We start from the raw sequence: 16,947 nt of genomic DNA on the forward strand, positions 1-16,947 counted from the left end.
TTCTGTTTTATTGTCTATCAATATCTATTTCTTAATTTTCGTAATTTCTTAATTTTACAGGTTTATTTTTTTACTCTAACAGCTTGTGTAGAGTTCATATTTTTCTCTTTCTTATTGTTTGACTTCTTTATTTGTTTCGTAAAGCACTTTGGTCAATTTGTAGTTGTTAATAAGTGCTATATAAATAAAGTATTGGTTGATTAATTGATTGAAAGACCTAATAACTTTATAATTGTTTATTTTTTTTATTGCATGAAAGAAAGCATGTCACAATGATCGTATAATAACATACAGTAAAGCATAGTGTATTGTTTCTGAATTGGTTGTAACTGAGAAATGCTCAGTAGGTGGCAGTAAATTTCTTGTCCCTGTATTGCTGTAGAAAAATCCAATAGCGCCATCTGTAGGATTCTGCAATTGTGTGAAATGTGTTTTGCCTTTTAGGGCCTAAAGGTGAAGGAGCTTGTCTCTGCCAGTCAGAGGACTGTATACACGTCAGCACGCAGCTTAAGGCAAATATTAACTGAAGTGTGTGTGTGTGTGTGTGTTACTGGTGAAACTTTCCAAATACAATTAAGCTAGACGACAAGCATGAAAACATTAGATCTTACTTAGTGCTTAAAATATAAATGAATATGAGGCCAAACATTTTTCTCCCTACACCATGCCATAAACTGCTTTGATTAGTCACAAAATAATAATGGAATATCTAGCACATGCAAAAATATTTAGGGCAGATACTGCAGTGCATGTGATGTTTTACCAGCCAAAGAAAGCAAATAGGTCATAGTTCTAAATACTAAGCCTTTAAAACATCCTCCTCCAGATCACCAGCGTTCCTGTATTACATCAGAGGCCACACGTCAATGTGAGAATTATAGCTCACGTTCTAATGACACATTGTTAAAGGAACAAGAAGTCCCTCAGTCATTCACTAGCATGTGATGTATGGCTCTATTTCAGCTGCTGATTCATAGCCGCGTCCTTCACCCCCGCTGCCACTACAGAAAAGAAGAAGCTGGGCACGATCGAGCGAATGTAGAGAGCAGCCCAGGGGATGGGGTGAGCCAGGAGAACCTCTCTCCTCCTCCGGTTCACCACTCGCACAATCTCACATGCCAGGGCTTTAGGGCTCACACCATGAGTGGTTAGCTTGCTTAAAATGTCTAGAGAAGGAGAAGGATAATATTGAATTATTGGCCCACAAAGATGACATGCATTCATGTTTTTCCTCTTAGAAAACAAAACTTGTTTCTATGGCGATGCTGATGTGACAATGATTAGGCAGTGCAGTCATACCCTCACAAAAATTAAGGTATCTTCGTGATTGGAGTCGTACCATCGTTTATCTGGGAAGGTGCATATGATGAAGCTTTAATTATAGGTTACTTCAGTAGTCCAACTGTGTGCCTTTAATTATTTTTTAAAGTGAAAGATGTGTAGGTACATATGCTTAGAGTTTGCTTAGAGTTTAATATTAGCTAGCTATCTAGGCTTGTTTGATTACATGACTAGCAGATTGCTGAGGAAAACTGAAACTAGGATCTTTCCTATTATCACCGATTTGTTTAAATCTCAGCATCTGTACATGATTCATCTGTTCATTATAAAAGAATAAGGCAACATGAGCTCAGTTTTGGTCCAATCATGTCAAATACAAATTTGTACAAGAAAACATGCACCAGGAATCTTTTTGCTAGGCTAGTTAAGTACTGTAGCTAAACTGTACCTAACTATCTGTTTTCATGGTATATTTTGGTAGATTTAGCCATAGTGTACAGTAGTAAGCTAGCAAGTCACTGAGAGTAAAAAAAAATACTAAAATCTGACTGAAAACCTGAGCTTGAAGTCTGTCTTAAACCTGAGCTAGCTCACTAGCAGTTATCTAACGGTCTAGTGATGTGGGACTGAGGAAACAGGCATTTCCAATCTTCAAATTATGAATAATGAATCTGACATTTTATGATGTGAAACAATTGATTATTAGTTTCATGGATTAAAAAATCTACATAAATCCCATTGCTGTTCACTGTTGAATCCATGAACAGAGCTCTAACTGTTCAGCTCTGTGATCGGATTATAATCTGTTCCATTAGTATGTCTGAGTGAGTAAATAATGTCAGATTACAACACGTTAACGAACAGGAGAGTCTATTCTGGCATATTTTTCAGAGGTATGAAGAAAAACCGGCATATGCCTTTTCAGACATTGCATGAAAAGTAACCGGAATGGTCATGCTGCTTTGTTGCTTGCATGTTTTTGTGTAGTGGTGTGTAATTACTCACATGCCCACAGGGCGTTGGTGGGCTGAGACTGGGAGGGGGTGGCTTCCTGGGTTGTAGCGTTGATGAACGTGTGGTTGATTGTAGTGACAGAGATGCCGTACTCCTCCACCTCTGCTCTCAGACAGTCGAAGAAGGCCTGCACTGCATGCTTGGAGGCGGCGTCTCAAGCAAACAAAAAAGAAGGGACATGCTATGATAAAAGCAACTCATGCGTAGGTAGAGTATTATTTGGGAAAAGTTTGAGTAATAGTGTTAATTCCATGGTGTATTATTATGATTAAGTTAAGAGATATTAAAATCTTACAGGAGGTGCGAAATGGGATAGCGAGCCTCCCTTGGATGCTGTTGACGATTACGAAATGACCTGTTCTCCTGGCGATCATTAATGGCAGAATACCTAGTCACATGAAAATATTATTCTTTCTAACAGATTTGTGCATACAAAGGAGCAAGATGAATAAGTGGCATTAAGGTTCGTACCCTTCGCCAAAGTTATGGGCCCGAAGTAGTTGACATCCATGATGATTTTGTCCATCTCCAGTGAAACGTTCTGTACCGGGGCTTTGACCTTCATGCTGCCGTTACAGATCAGCACATCCACGTAGCCATAGCACTCACTGATCTCTGTAATCACATCCTCCATGCTGTCTATATCACTGAAATCCAGCAACACCAACTTGGGTGGAAAGGTCTTTAACAGGAAAGACAGATAACAGCAACCAGACAGATATAAACCAGAAACCATTATAATGGGTGGAACAAGTCATAATGAGCCCCATGTGAGACAAAAATAGACTGATGGGCTCAAAGTTCAAAGAAACTTTCGATCTTACAGTGCAGCAGTTAGCCTTAGAGGGGTTGGTTGGAAATGAATAAAGTTTGATAAATGATTATCTGAAAAACAACATTAATTGGTACAGTTAGATAAATATAAGGTTTAATTTTTAATCATATTTAAATGGTGTAAAGAAAGCAAAACACAGAACAAGAATCGCCATAGTAACACGCTGTCTAAATAAGAAATGAACAAACATGATTGCAAATGCGAACGTTTGCACTAGCAAATAAGCTTTCATATGAAAACAGTATTATTTCCTCACAAATAAATGACTTTCTCCCCTTAGAAGTGTTTAAAAGAAATTTCTCATTTAAAATGAATCTGTCATCTGTGAAAAAAATTATGTTTTTAAATTGCTCACAGTCCCCATATCCTCCATAGCCTCCATATCCTGTTTCCCTGGGGGTATAGAAATAATTAGTATACATAATTAAAACTTAATTTGCAGGAAGAGGCTCAGGGCATTTGTTCATTCCAGGTAAAGCTGTACCAAATGTTAATTTAAAAAAAAAGTTCACTTAACATCATTTTTTTTCCCTGGGTGAATAATATTTCTGGATAATATTTCTGTGCCAGTGTTCCTAGGTGACACTTCAGATGGAATAATTAGAGGATGAATGTGAATAGGTCTTCCCGAATCCAGATTTTCTTTTTAAAATTCCAGCAACTCTAGTCATGTTTGTTGAACCTGAGACAAGGGGAATGGCAATAATGTCTGTGAGGTGTCCTGGAATTTGTTAGATAGGAGACAGCAAGCTGTCAGGGAGGAGGATATCCTTCCATTGTTCATCAAAGCAAAGGAAAATGTTGACAGTGACACACGGTCAGAGTTTGCAGCCTTCCTGTGTTCCTGTCTTTTTATCTTATGTGTGAGTTCAGACATCAGAATCAGGTACGTGGGTAAATATATGAAGTCCCACTCAGAGGTTTTACTCACTTTACTGGGGTCTGAGCCACTGCCCAGTGAGTCCTGGAGAGACTCCAGCTTATCCCAGTTGGGTCCACACAATACCAACTGTGCACCACCTTCATGAAGCAGCCTGGCACACTCTGAAACACATGAGAGAGATGGAGAGAGAGAGAAAGAGAGAGAGAGAGAGAGAGAGAGAGAGAGAGAGAGAGAGAGAGAGAGTTATTATTATAAAGACAGACAGACAGACAGACAGACAGATAGATAGATAGATAGATAGATAGATAGATAGATAGATAGATAGATAGATAGATAGATAGATAGATAGATAGATAGATAGATAGATAGATAGATTGTCTGTGTGTTAGTGAGACAGTTTCATAAAAGTTTAAGAGATGCTGGACTCAGGAATTTCACCTATCCATCTATCCATTTTCTGGATCGCTTATCCTACACAGGGTCGCAGGGAACCTGGAGTCTATCCCAAGGTACTCGGGGCACAAGGCAGGTGACACCCTGGACAGGGTGCTAACCCATCACAGGGAACAATCACACACACATTCACATATTATGGGTAATTGAAAGATGCTAATCAGACTAAAATGCATGTCTTTGGACTGAGGATGAAAACCAGAGTACCCAGAGGAAACCCTGAAGCAAGGGGAGAACAGGCAAACTCCACACACAAGGCAGAGGCAGGCATCAAACTCCCAATCCCAGAGATTAATAGAGTACCTCTACTAAAATAAAATCATTAATTTTTCTTGAGGTTTTTTTTTTTTCCAAAGCAAAATATTCCACACTCAACACAGGCCACATTTATTTTTCATCACTGTTACAATGTAAACAACAGTGCATTTAATCCCAGGGGTCAATGAACAAACAGCATGTGCAAATCTTAAATAATTCAGTTCCAAAACCCAGTCAAAAAAGCAGTTTCCTGCTAAAAGTCTACAATTTAGATGCTAAATGCTTAGCAGCAATGTCTGAGACAGTGGAGACAGCATCTTTAGCAAACACCATTTTTAAATGCTTTAAAGGAAACAACCTGTGGAGACATCAGCATTTCACAGCTTAACATCCTATCTGTGGAAAACATATATACAGTAATATATTGCCAAAAGTTTTGGGACACACCTTCAAATGATTGCATTCAGGTGTTGTTTTTCAGGGGTTTGGTTTGGCCCCTTAGTTTCAGTGAAAGGAACTCTCAATGCTTCAGCATACCAAGACATTTTGGACAATTTCATGCTCCCAACTTTGTGGGAACAGTTTGGGGATGACCCCTTCCTGTTCCAACATGACTGCACACCAGTGCACAAACCAAGGTCCATAAAGACATGGATGAGAGAGTTTGGTGTGGAGGAACTTCACAGAGTCCTGACCTCAACCTGATAGAACACCTTTGGGATGAATTAGAGTGGAGACTGCGAGTCAGACCGTCTCGTCCAGCATCAGTGCCTGACCTCACAAATGTGCTTCTAGAGGAATGGTCAAAAATTCCCATAAACACACTCCTAAACCTTGTGGAAAGCCTTCCCAGAAGAGTTGAAGCTGTTATAGCTGCTAAGGCTGGGCCAATTCCATATTAAATTCATGTGCATGTAAAGGCAGACCTCTGAGTTTTGGCCTGGCTCACAGTCTCTGCTCTAATTCATCCCAAAGGTGTTCTATTGGGTTGAAGTTATCCAAAATGTTTAGGTACGCTGAAGCATTAAGAGTTCCTTTCACTGGAACTAAGGGGCCAAGCCCAAAACCTGAAAATCAACACCTGAATTCAATGAATTGGTGGGGTGTCCCAAAACTTTTGGCAATATAGTGTACATGTAAGCCATAAGCTACCTGAGTGAGCTAGAATAGCTAGCCAGAGATTCTAATGTTTAACAGAATAAAAGCTCTGTATTAAACTAATTGACTGTTATATTAAATATAACTCTAGCCTGTAGGTTGCGCCCTGGATAATCTGTATGAGGCATATTTATTATTTAAGGAGCTATAAACATGGATCAATTGACATGAGCTTACCAATTAATGAAACCTAAACAGCATTTGCAGAGCTAGCTAAGCAGCTACTTTTCTTTATATCCTGGTGATAATCATGGTGATTATCCCTTTCAGTGGCGCTCACTTTTTTAATTAACTATTTAAAATCCATTCCTCAGATTATAGATCATTTTCTGATGACATGGATAAAAAGTCATTTACAATAAGTCATTACTCAATAAGTTTTCAACAGATCAGTGAGCCTTGGCCGCCCATGACCCTGTCACCGGTTCACCACTGTTCCTTCCTTGGACCACTTTTGATAGATACTGACCACTGCAGACCGGGAACACCCCACAAGAGCTGCAGTTTTGGAGATGCTCTGATCCAGTGGTCTAGCCATCACAATCTGGCCCTTTGTCAAACTCGCTCAAATCCTTACTCTTGTTCATTTTTCCTGCTTCTAACACATCAACTTTGAGGACAAAATGTTCACTTGCTGCCTAATATATCCCACCCACTAACAGGTGCCATGATGAGGAGATAATCACTTCACCTGTCACTGCTCATAATGTTATGCCAGATCATTGTATTTACTCTTACTTCATTAATGTTCTTTATTACAACATACTTATATTTAATCATTACATACATTTCTGTTAATCATTACAAAAGTTGCAATACTTTTACACAACATGGCATCTCTTGTAATCTTTCCACCACTGAGTATTTAGGGGGAAAAACAAATGTCATGATTCACATGATCTATGAAGACCTTTACATTAAATCTGGAATATTGCTTATTTGGAGTCATAAGGCTTAAACACATGCTTAACTGGTAGCTACAGGCTTCCTTTACTTAGCTATATTAATCTGAGCAAATCCATAGAAGGAAACAATAGACATGGAAAAAGTTTCAGCTGGGGTAATGGAGGAATTAATCCTTTAGTAATTCTTTCTAGCCTAAAATTTTAAAAGTAGAATTCTCTACCACCAAATACAAAATATATAGACACAATGGTCAGACTGGGGAAAAATAATAAGCGAGAGGACAGACAGGATGTTTTATTAGCCAGCATTACCACTTCCCATCGCAGATACAGCGTCTGTAATCACCACCACTTTGTTCCGCACTATGGATTTGGACATGAAGTGGATGACCTCGTTGTAAAAGTAGTAGATTCCAGCGAACACCACCACCAACAGGGGTAATACCATCACAGATGGGATAGCCATCTTTGGAAATAGAAAAGCAACAAAAAATAAATGTAAACTACAATTGTGAAGATTCCTGGTGTACATGACTTAAAATAATCATACACTAAATAAAGCTCGATACGAATCGATAATTAGTTCAATAATCAGTGGTCTTTTATTTCTTTTATTTTTAACTCTGAAGGGATTTTGGACTTGTATTTTTCCACACTGAGGTTGCTCCCTGATTATATCATACATTCATTTATTTTTAAAGCAATGTTACTAGCTTTGGCCTAATATTTATTTATTCATTTATTTATTTATTTATTTGATTTCTATGCATGTTTTGTCATTGGATCTCATTAATTATGCTTGAAATGAACAAAGTGTTGTGATTTCTGCCTCACCTCTAGAAGCAGCACTCCTTTAACAAATTATTGCTCTGGTCGTATCTGTGATCTAATCAGCACACCAATGAAACAAGAGAGAAGCAACCCATTCACAAGACAAGATACGATTAACGGTTGCTCATACTAGTTTTTATCTTTTCCTCTTTTATCTGCGTTTGGTGGGGTTATTCTGATAGCACGGCTGTCGTTATTTCCATGTAAAGAGTGGCTGAGGAAAGGTTCTAAATATACATTGCCCTACACTAATCTGCTGCCCTGAATGCCACCCCGTGTGTCACTCCTCATACTGGATATTCAAGTAAAGTGTTTTTTCCATTATCTACGTTCTGTAGATATGTTATGGTAGTCTTGATAATACAGTAAAAATCTGTGTTCTTCCTGCTGATTTTGAAATGCACAGAACACACATATACACATGTGTGGACATGCAAACACACACACACAGAGTTGTAATCTTATTTTCAGTCCACTTACAGTGCATGTGAGGAGTTAAGCCCCCTGTGGAAAAGACAGAGGTTTCCTGTTAGGTAACCAGCTTTAAACCTTTTCTTCTTCCTCGTCCATTCACAGACCCCAGGCTCTCGCTCGATCTGTCTGGCACCACAGAAGAGCCTGTTAGGACCTGGGGGTCTTTTAATAGCATTTGGCTGAGTCAGGTAGTTTTCATGTGTGTTGTGCACACTAGCCCAGCTTGGGTATGCAGATGACAACGAAACAGAGAACAAATGGCTTCTCATGCAAAATAAAATTGAGTTTAGTGAATATACATGTGTACCACACAAAGCCGTGAATGAATTAATGGTTTGATTTAGTTTTATGTACAAGGAGAGAGAGCACCATTTTGAGAAGTATATTTCTATACTGAGAAATAAACATATTAAACTGTACTGTTCCTTGTTGCTCAGGTGGTACTATTAAAGACACACCTTTTGTATGTATATTGTACCTTTAAAATAGTTTCATTAATAGTAAGCATTAGACCAGTGCTGGATGATACTTACACAATGACTTACACCTTATACCTAATGTTTGATATCTTTATTATTGCTGAGACTTTAAGGAGGGCCTCCATAACTGACAGTGTGCATAACTCAAGGTTTAATATAAAGGCACAGTATTTAGTTGCAGCTCCACAACCAAAAAAAAAAAAATTAAAAAAGCAGCATGTTGTAGTCTAGGACTTAAATAATCAATCATTTCCGTAGTCGTGGTAATTGTGAATATTGAACACGCAGAGGATCTCATAAACTACAGATTAGCCTTTATGGCGCGTTATAAGGCGTTTCTTCTTTCTGCACCTGTATTCCTACGCGTCCTACCTTCTCGCTCGCACAAGGATTGTCCAATCATAACGCAGGAGATTGTACGGCTAGCCAATCAGGATGCGTAATGTTTAGAAAAACGAGTAGGGAAAGAAAATAACGTGCCTGTGTGTGTGTTTTGCAGCGAGATATCGCGAGATTTAAGTGAAATTCCAGCTCGAGTGTGTGTGAGAGAGAGAACTGCCTCCCTCCCCAACCCTCCCCTCCCCTCCCTCCCCTCCCTCTCTCTCTCTCTCTCTCTCTCTCTCTCTCTCTCCCTCCCTCCCTCCCTCCATAGGGAGCGACCTCCTCTCCAGCCCTAAAGAGGGAGAAACACAAGCAGGGCACGTCGCCTGTTTTTAGCCGTGGGAATACAACAAAACCCGACGGTGCTTAGGTGGCTGTATCTTAGCGTAAACAGCTCCGTAAGCATCTGTTGAAACCGTGGCGTTAGTTTGGAAAACATGCGGTTGCGGCGGCGGCTCAAGCGGGATCATGAGGGACTGGAAGCTGGGATTCGCCCATTAGACTGCTAGGAGAGGGTTCATTAGCCTGTTAGCTTAACGGATAAACGCAGCTAGCTAGCGAAGGAGCGGCGGACGCTAAACTTCGGAGCTAGCGAGGAGAATTTCAAAGTCTACCTCAGCCCTCGTCGTTCCCTCCCCCCCTCACCTTGCAGAGTGGGATTTATTTATCTTTACTCAGATACCTTATCTTCAGCTGATGGTTGAACACGCCAAACTATATTTTGCAACTGTTTCGTGTGCTGCTTGTCCAGTAGCTAACAGTATTGATCAGAGCAGCTTGTTAATCACTCGGGGTCGGCTTTGTGCTTCCAGGCCATGGACTGAACAGCCTTCTTCAACCAAAAGGTAGCTGGCTTGCTGGCCGGGTTTAAATAGCAAGTCCAGTTTATACATCCCTGACCTTTTGCTTTTGGACTGGGATAAGGGAAAAATATATAACGTTCTGCTGGATCGAGTACTTTTGGGATCATGCTCTGGATGCTCGACTCTGTCCCGTATTGGATGTGAAGGAAAACCGAGCGGATTCTTCTTTTTTTCTACTTTCTCGAGCTAGATAAGCTGTAAAAAATTTTTTTTTTTAAAAAATCCTATATATTTATATAATGTCTACTGCGAAAGAAAACCCTTGTAGAAAATTCCAGGCGAATATTTTCAACAAAAGCAAATGTCAGAATTGCTTCAAGCCGCGTGAGCTGCATCTGCTGACCGACCCAGACCTCAACCAGGTAAACAAACACTGTCAAGGTTATACTGTAGTGTAGTGTGCTGGTGATAACAGAGCCTCATTCCTGCTAGCCTCCAGTGCTTTCTATAGAGTGTTATGGACTGTATATCTTTCTCAAGGTTTAGAAATATTGCATTGAGTTTTCAGGTCTTCTGCTAGAGCTTCATTGCATCTCAATAGTTTATCTTCATTGCATCTCATAGAGTTTTTCTACATCGCATCTCATAGTTTATCTGCATCGCATCTCAGAGTTTATCTACATCGCATCTCAGAGTTTATCTACATCGCATCTCAGAGTTTATCTACATCGCATCTCAGAGTTTATCTGCATCGCATCTCATAGTTTATCTGCATCGCATCTCATAGTTTATCTGCATCGCATCTCATAGTTTATCTACATCGCATCTCATAGTTTATCTGCATCGCATCTCATAGTTTATCAACATCGCATCTCAGAGTTTATCTACATCGCATCTTGAAGGGTAAATCCAACATGGATTTTTGTTTTTGTCATCCAGGAAATATCTAGTCTAAAATGATCCAACAGTTTCTTTGCTAATAATTTGTTCTTGTGCATCAGTGACCCATTTTTTTTTTTTTTTTTTTTTTTTTGGAACCGTAAATTAATTTCCCCTCTTCAGTACGCCTGGACGATGATCCTGATCTTGAGATCACGATGCTGAGAGATTGAGAATTATTGTGAGAGTTTTCTGGGATCATATTTTTTCATCCATCAGACAGAAAGCAGCTGACGTGACTAAAGGTTTACGATCAGATCAGATTTTTCTTACAAATAGGGGGGGAAAGTTTCAATTGTTTGTCAGGGTTGAATATTTATTGTTGTATTTTTCAAATCCAGAGATTGAAAGTTTTTGTCACAGCCGGACACGGAGCACGACGTCCGGCGAAATGCTTCATCATCAGACGAATCAGTCCGTGCCATAAAAATGGAATAAAAAAAAAGAAAAAAGGATAAGAATAGAATTTCAATAAAATTACAACACACAATAGAATCTATGTGATCCAGCATAGTAGCATATGATAATATCGGACAATTAATACGTAACGTTAGGATGTAAACAAATTGTCATTAACGTTATATAAAGCATCAAACTAACCAAAAACAAAATGCTGCAGTATTATATTACGAACCTGTATATAGCATCCCATGTTGGGTTATAAAAAATACCATTGAAAACAAGGATGTATGTCAAATCACGCCTATGTATCATGAAAATGATTATTATTATTTCTAAAGTTTTGTCTGTTTATCTCAAGCTTGAATGTTTCACATGCAGAAAACCTTAAGGTTCTGCTGGGCTTTATTTAAAGTTTGACTTATTTTTTGAGCTTGTTTAGGTCTGGATAAAATCCATTCACTTGGAAGGGAAACCTGCTAATCTCTACAGGAACTTAATAACCAGCATTATTTGCCACTGATCACAGAAGGTCTGGTTATGATTCACAGATGATGCTCTGAGCTCATCCGGGATCCACGGTCCTCTTATATAAAGCAGATAATACGTGCTGTGAGAACTGCCAGATAAACAGAAGTTAGTGTTTCATCAGTGTTGTTTCCCTTGACCTTCAGAATCTTAAGCATTTAACTGACTCAGAGTCAGGTTTGTTCAGATGAGATTTGCATATACTTTGGATTCCTTAAAAGCCTGATAAAGGAGTCACTGTTTCCAGACTGGACTGACCCTGAACTGAGGCTTATTTATAGTGTTCGAGTCCATTCTTCTGATGATGACGATGACTTCATCCATGGAGATGAAGTGCATTATCCACGCCTTGGAAGTGCCAAGAAAACACACTGAAAAGTGTGCGGTTCAGTCCGAAAGTTATCCTGCCAGGCTTTCTGTCTTACGACCGCAGTCACTCTTTTCCTTTTTAAGCAATATTCACTTCAGCCTCTGCCCTGCCTTCATCTCGGCAGAATCCGTCCGATTTTCCTTTCCTCCGAGACATTCCTCACGCCATGCAGTATTTGTGTTTCATTAAAGAAGCAGCCACACACAAATTTGTCTCCTTTAGAGGAGTAATCGGAGCAGCCTGTGTCCAAAATCGCATCCATTTTGCAAAGCCGAACGAATGCCTCGCCAGTTTAAGCACTTCAAGGGAAAATCGTGCTCCTGCCAAAGGTCTTCAGCGAGCGGGCCGCTTTGAAAAAGAGCATCTCCAGATTTCTTTCAGGTGTTCCAAAATGCTTCAGCCTGTCTATCTACTGTCTGTACCGCTCAAGCTCAAGCCCTAATTGGTAATCCTACCTCTGCTTCTGTTTACTTGAGCACTAAGAGGCGGTTAGGTCTCATCTTTTACATTGACGTGGCCTGTATGGAAACATTAAGCCTTGAACAAATGGACTGCATGAAGGCATTAAGCTTTGAACACTTGGGAGTCATGAATGAGAGGAAGTTTTAGACCATTAAGGCATGTTACATCCTGTTAATTGGTCTCTCTCTCGCCCTCTCGCCCGCACACACACACACACACACACACACTCACCTTACTCAAACAGAACCGGAGACGTCTAGCAGCGTCAGCATCTTGGAGTGCACATGTAGGGAGGACTGGGTGTGATTATGAGTGAGTGGTTAACCCTTCCACCACCTGACTCCTGACTCATCTTCTGGATTACATGATGTCAGCGGGGATGAACTCATCTAGAAGTGGTTTCGTGACTAGATGTTGTAAACACTATTACTATAATATTACTATAAGCGCTAATAATAATTCATAACATGAACAGTTATCACTTAAAACTACAAAATGGCAGACTTAATTTTATTTTCTCCCCCCTGAGCCATTCAAAATATGAATCTGAAGCATTTAATAATTACAACGTTGTTTTGACCTCCATGATACTAACTGCTCTGAAACTCCGCCCCTTCCCCCCAACATTTTAGCTCGACTCGGTTTTGCCGCTCGAAAGACGCGCCCCCTCATTTCGTCAACGTCAATGGAGAATGTTTCGAGTTTCATTCACGTGAAAAAAAATCTCCAGTGTATGTTTGACTTGGCTAACGTTATACATGGCTGTACAAAAGGTCTTAACGGTAATAATAGTTCGCAAGCGATTGTTTTCTTTCCCTTTTGCGTGACTGCTCATTATTCCTTTTTCGGGCTCAGCGGATCTGAGAAAGTAATCTCTCTGTGCATCACCGAAATGGCCGTACTGGGGACGTTTATACTTTTCTATGTTACAGAGTTCAGACCAAAGCTGCCGCTAGTAAAAAAAAACAAAAAAAAACGACATGCAACCAAAGCAAGTTTGCGTCTCCGTCTTCTGACAAAGTCAAAGTTAATTAAAGCACTGGGACTGCATTATTTTGTGATTTATAGACTTTAGTAGATTACATGGAACATGTCCGCTCATCTGTTTCCAATTAATTTGTCTGTGCAGCACATAACGATGGTTAAAAAGCCACCTCACCACATTTCTGTCCAAAGTGTCCTTTAAAGACAAGAGCAGAAATGTCTTTTTAAAAAGAAGAAGAAAAAAAACTTCACACTGTGTCCTTTTTTCATCGAGGCTTCTCAGTAAAGCTAAAAGTGTGTGTGTATGTACATATTTTGGCCTAAATGAGAAAGGCGTCCGTGCGACCATGAGTGAATCATTAGTTTATAAAGTGTCCCTTTGTCTCTCAGTAAAGCCAGGAAGTGTCCCTGTGTCTCTTAGTGAAGCCAGAAAGTGTCCCTGTGTCTCTTAGTGAAGCCAGAAAGTGTCCCTGTGTCTCTTAGTGAAGCCAGAAAGTGTCCCTGTGTCTCTTAGTGAAGCCAGAAAGTGTCCCTGTGTCTCTTGGTGAAGCCAGAAAGTGTCCCTGTGTCTCTTAGTGAAGCCAGAAAGTGTCCCTTTGTCTCTCAGTAAAGCCAGAAAGTGTCCCTGTGTCTCTTAGTGAAGCCAGAAAGTGTCCCTGTGTCTCTTGGTGGAACTTGAAAGTGTCCCTGTGTCTCTTGGTGAAACTAGAAAGTGTCTGTGTCTCTCGGTGAAACTGGAAAGTGTCCCTGTGTCTCTTGGTGAAACTGGAAAGTGTCTGTGTCTCTCGGTGAAACTGGAAAGTGTCCCTGTGTCTCTCAGTAAAACTAGAAAGTGTCCCTGTGTCTCTTGGTGAAACTAGAAAGTGTCTGTGTCTCTCGGTGAAACTGGAAAGTGTCCCTGTGTCTCTTGGTAAAACTAGAAAGTGTCCCTGTGTCTCTTGGTAAAACTAGAAAGTGTCCCTGTGTCTCTTGGTGAAACTAGAAAGTGTCTGTGTCTCTCGGTGGAACTGGAAAGTGTCCCTGTGTCTCTCGGTGGAACTGGAAAGTGTCCCTGTGTCTCTCGGTGGAACTAGAAAGTGTCCCTGTGTCTCTCGGTGGAACTAGAAAGTGTCCCTGTGTCTCTCGGTGGAACTAGAAAGTGTCCCTGTGTCTCTCGGTGGAACTAGAAAGTGTCTCGGTGGAACTAGAAAGTGTCCCAGTCTCTCGGTGGAACTAGAAAGTGTCCCTGTGTCTCTCGGTGGAACTAGAAAGTGTCCCTGTGTGTCTCGGTGGAACTAGAAAGTGTCCCAGTCTCTCAGTGAAACTAGAAAGTGTCCCTGTGTCTCTCGGTGAAGTATCTCTGAGAAGCTAAAGGACGTCATGTTTCCAGGAATAGCTTAGTCCCTGTTTCAGTTTGGTTAATTTGTTTCTAAGGAGCACAGCAGTTCATTCTGGTTGAATTTATTGTGTAATGAATAAATATTTATTTATACATTTGTAATTTTTGCTGTAATGTTTTTTTTAACATCACTTCCTGGTTCACTTCTGCTTTGACCCCAGACTGTGGAAAACACATTGCACGATGGCCCTGGGTTTCTTTTTCCGTGCACATGTAAGTTTTACATCCGTTCGTTCTTCCTGTCATTTGGAGAAGTTCTTTGCTGTTTGGAAGTCTGCTGCATGTCTGAAGTAGTAAACGTACAGGACACCCAGCTGAGACTGGACCTCACGGTTCTGTACTGGTGACCGGCACCAGTGCCATGTTGGCAGCATGATCCTGGAGGAACGCCGTTTCATTTTAGTGTACTGTACCAGTCCATTGGTTTCAAATATATTGAAGACTGACAAATAAATAGAACTGAAATGTGTTGAAAGATTCATGTGAATGCTTCGATGCTGGATATAACAATTCAGGCTCAGTTTCAGATATTTGTACAGAATTCTTTTTGTGCATTGTGGTGTGTGGTTATTTAACAAAGATCTGACCTCCTGATTTGCACTTTCTGCCTGTTAAGCTTCCTGATAAGTCATCGATACCTGCCTACATTGCCGCACCAGATCTTTAATAGGTCACATGACCATAATATGGCTGTAGGCCGGACGTCTTCTCGGACCTCAGTAACCTGCCTAAAACCACTGGATGTGTCTCCAGGAAGTGTGTTTTGCGCTGTGAAACTAATCCACCCTGTCTTTAGGAAGATCTTTTCCTATACATTCATGTTGTGATGAGCTGAAGGAGAGAGTGAGTGAAAGGTGGCACACTGTGCCAGAAAAAGCATTCCAGTCAGACACCATGACTAACAGTTAAACCGTAGCAATCCTAGTAAGGACTACAAAACACAAGGCTGCACAGGGGATTTAAAAAACAAAACAATACAAGTCGTCATTTCAAAGCAAACACAAATCCCACTCTTCCCACAACCAACAGGATAACAGCCGATACATTTAGTTGTCTCCCATGCATGATTTTATATCTGCCTAAATAATACAATGTAAACTCTCCTTTGTTTATCTGTAGCCATCCTGGCAGCTCCAGGGAGCAAGATTGTGGCTTGTGGGAGGCTTTGGGGGAAGGAGAGCTTGTGAAAGGAAGTGTGGGTTGGGAAAGTGGCGTTCCCCCCCTCAAAGGTCGCTTCCACTTCAGAAGCAGCAACAGAGCCTACAAAAGGGGGGGGGGTGGACGGCCGAGCGAGGAGGGTCCTGTGCCGGCGGAGACACGGAGAGTGCATCCAGGGGTGAAAGAGGGGGATGCTGGGAGAAAAAGTGTCCCCCTGGGAATGGCCCGGGGCCTGGAGGAAATTGGAAGTTAAGCGCGATGCCGGCGGGAGGGCCGCGGGGTTAGGAGAGGAAGCAGGCCGTCAATGTGTGGAGGAAAAGTGCAGGGGTGTGCCGCTGCTCTCCTGGGCAAACCACTCAACCAACACTACACACGGCACTCACAGCTGGCTTTTGTTGTGCTTTTTCCCTCCTCCTACTTTTTAAAAGAGGAAAGGAGCAATCGGGGTCTTTTTTTTTTTTAGATTCTCTTAGTTTCATAAGCTCTATTAAATGGCCTTATGCCCGTTGTGCTGTCGGCTGCAATAAAGTTCATTTATCTGCCCTTAATTGTGGAGAAGAAAGTATTATTTATATGGCACAGTGTTTTCCATGCTTAATACATGCCACTAAAAACACATAGAAACGCGTTAGGATTTTATTAATGAATTTTGTAGTGTGTCGTAACTCTCAGCACACATGCCAGCGTGAACCCGTTGCAATGCAGGTGAGACACTCGGCCACATTTTTGTGTGAGCACATTGAGTTTCAGGCCTATTAACCCAATGTTAATATTATACTCAGCGGAACAGCCACGCGAACTTGTCTGGTCCTGCACTGAAAGGTGCCTCCGTGGCCTTCCTCATACAGCAGCCAGCATTCAGCGTCTTGTCAGGGCAGAGCGTTCAAGTGATATGAATATTCACCCAAAAAATACATGCATCGACACCAGAAAGAATATCTGTACAAATGCAGAATGTATTGCAACAGCACTTT

General features: G+C 40.9%; 2 protein-coding genes across 7 annotated transcripts in view; one reads left to right on the plus strand and one right to left on the minus strand.

The window, feature by feature from the left end:
* Nucleotides 1–237: 237 nt before the first annotated feature.
* dhrs7cb (dehydrogenase/reductase (SDR family) member 7Cb) lies at nucleotides 238–8,253 on the minus strand. The gene is made up of 7 exons (XM_058405704.1): nucleotides 8,099–8,253; nucleotides 7,100–7,253; nucleotides 4,062–4,174; nucleotides 2,767–2,977; nucleotides 2,591–2,683; nucleotides 2,287–2,448; nucleotides 238–1,166 (listed from the first exon to the last, which is right to left on the minus strand). Exons 2-7 carry the CDS (start codon nucleotides 7,251–7,253, stop codon nucleotides 955–957), a joined length of 945 nt encoding a protein of 314 aa, XP_058261687.1. The 5' UTR covers nucleotides 8,099–8,253; the 3' UTR covers nucleotides 238–954.
* Nucleotides 8,254–9,209: 956 nt separating this feature from the next.
* mprip (myosin phosphatase Rho interacting protein) overlaps nucleotides 9,210–16,947 on the plus strand; it is a 36,482-nt gene continuing 28,744 nt past the window's right edge. For all 6 annotated transcript variants that reach the window (XR_009206424.1, XR_009206425.1, XR_009206426.1 and 3 more), the window contains exon 1: nucleotides 9,210–10,177. Coding sequence is in view for 3 of the 6 variants with exons in the window: in XM_058407198.1 (XP_058263181.1) it covers nucleotides 10,055–10,177 (123 nt within the window). In the remaining 3 variants the exon portion in view is untranslated. The remainder of the gene's footprint in view (nucleotides 10,178–16,947) is intronic.

This window comes from Hemibagrus wyckioides, linkage group LG13 (genome assembly GCF_019097595.1).
Source record: "Hemibagrus wyckioides isolate EC202008001 linkage group LG13, SWU_Hwy_1.0, whole genome shotgun sequence".
NCBI classification, from domain to species: domain Eukaryota; kingdom Metazoa; phylum Chordata; class Actinopteri; order Siluriformes; family Bagridae; genus Hemibagrus; species Hemibagrus wyckioides.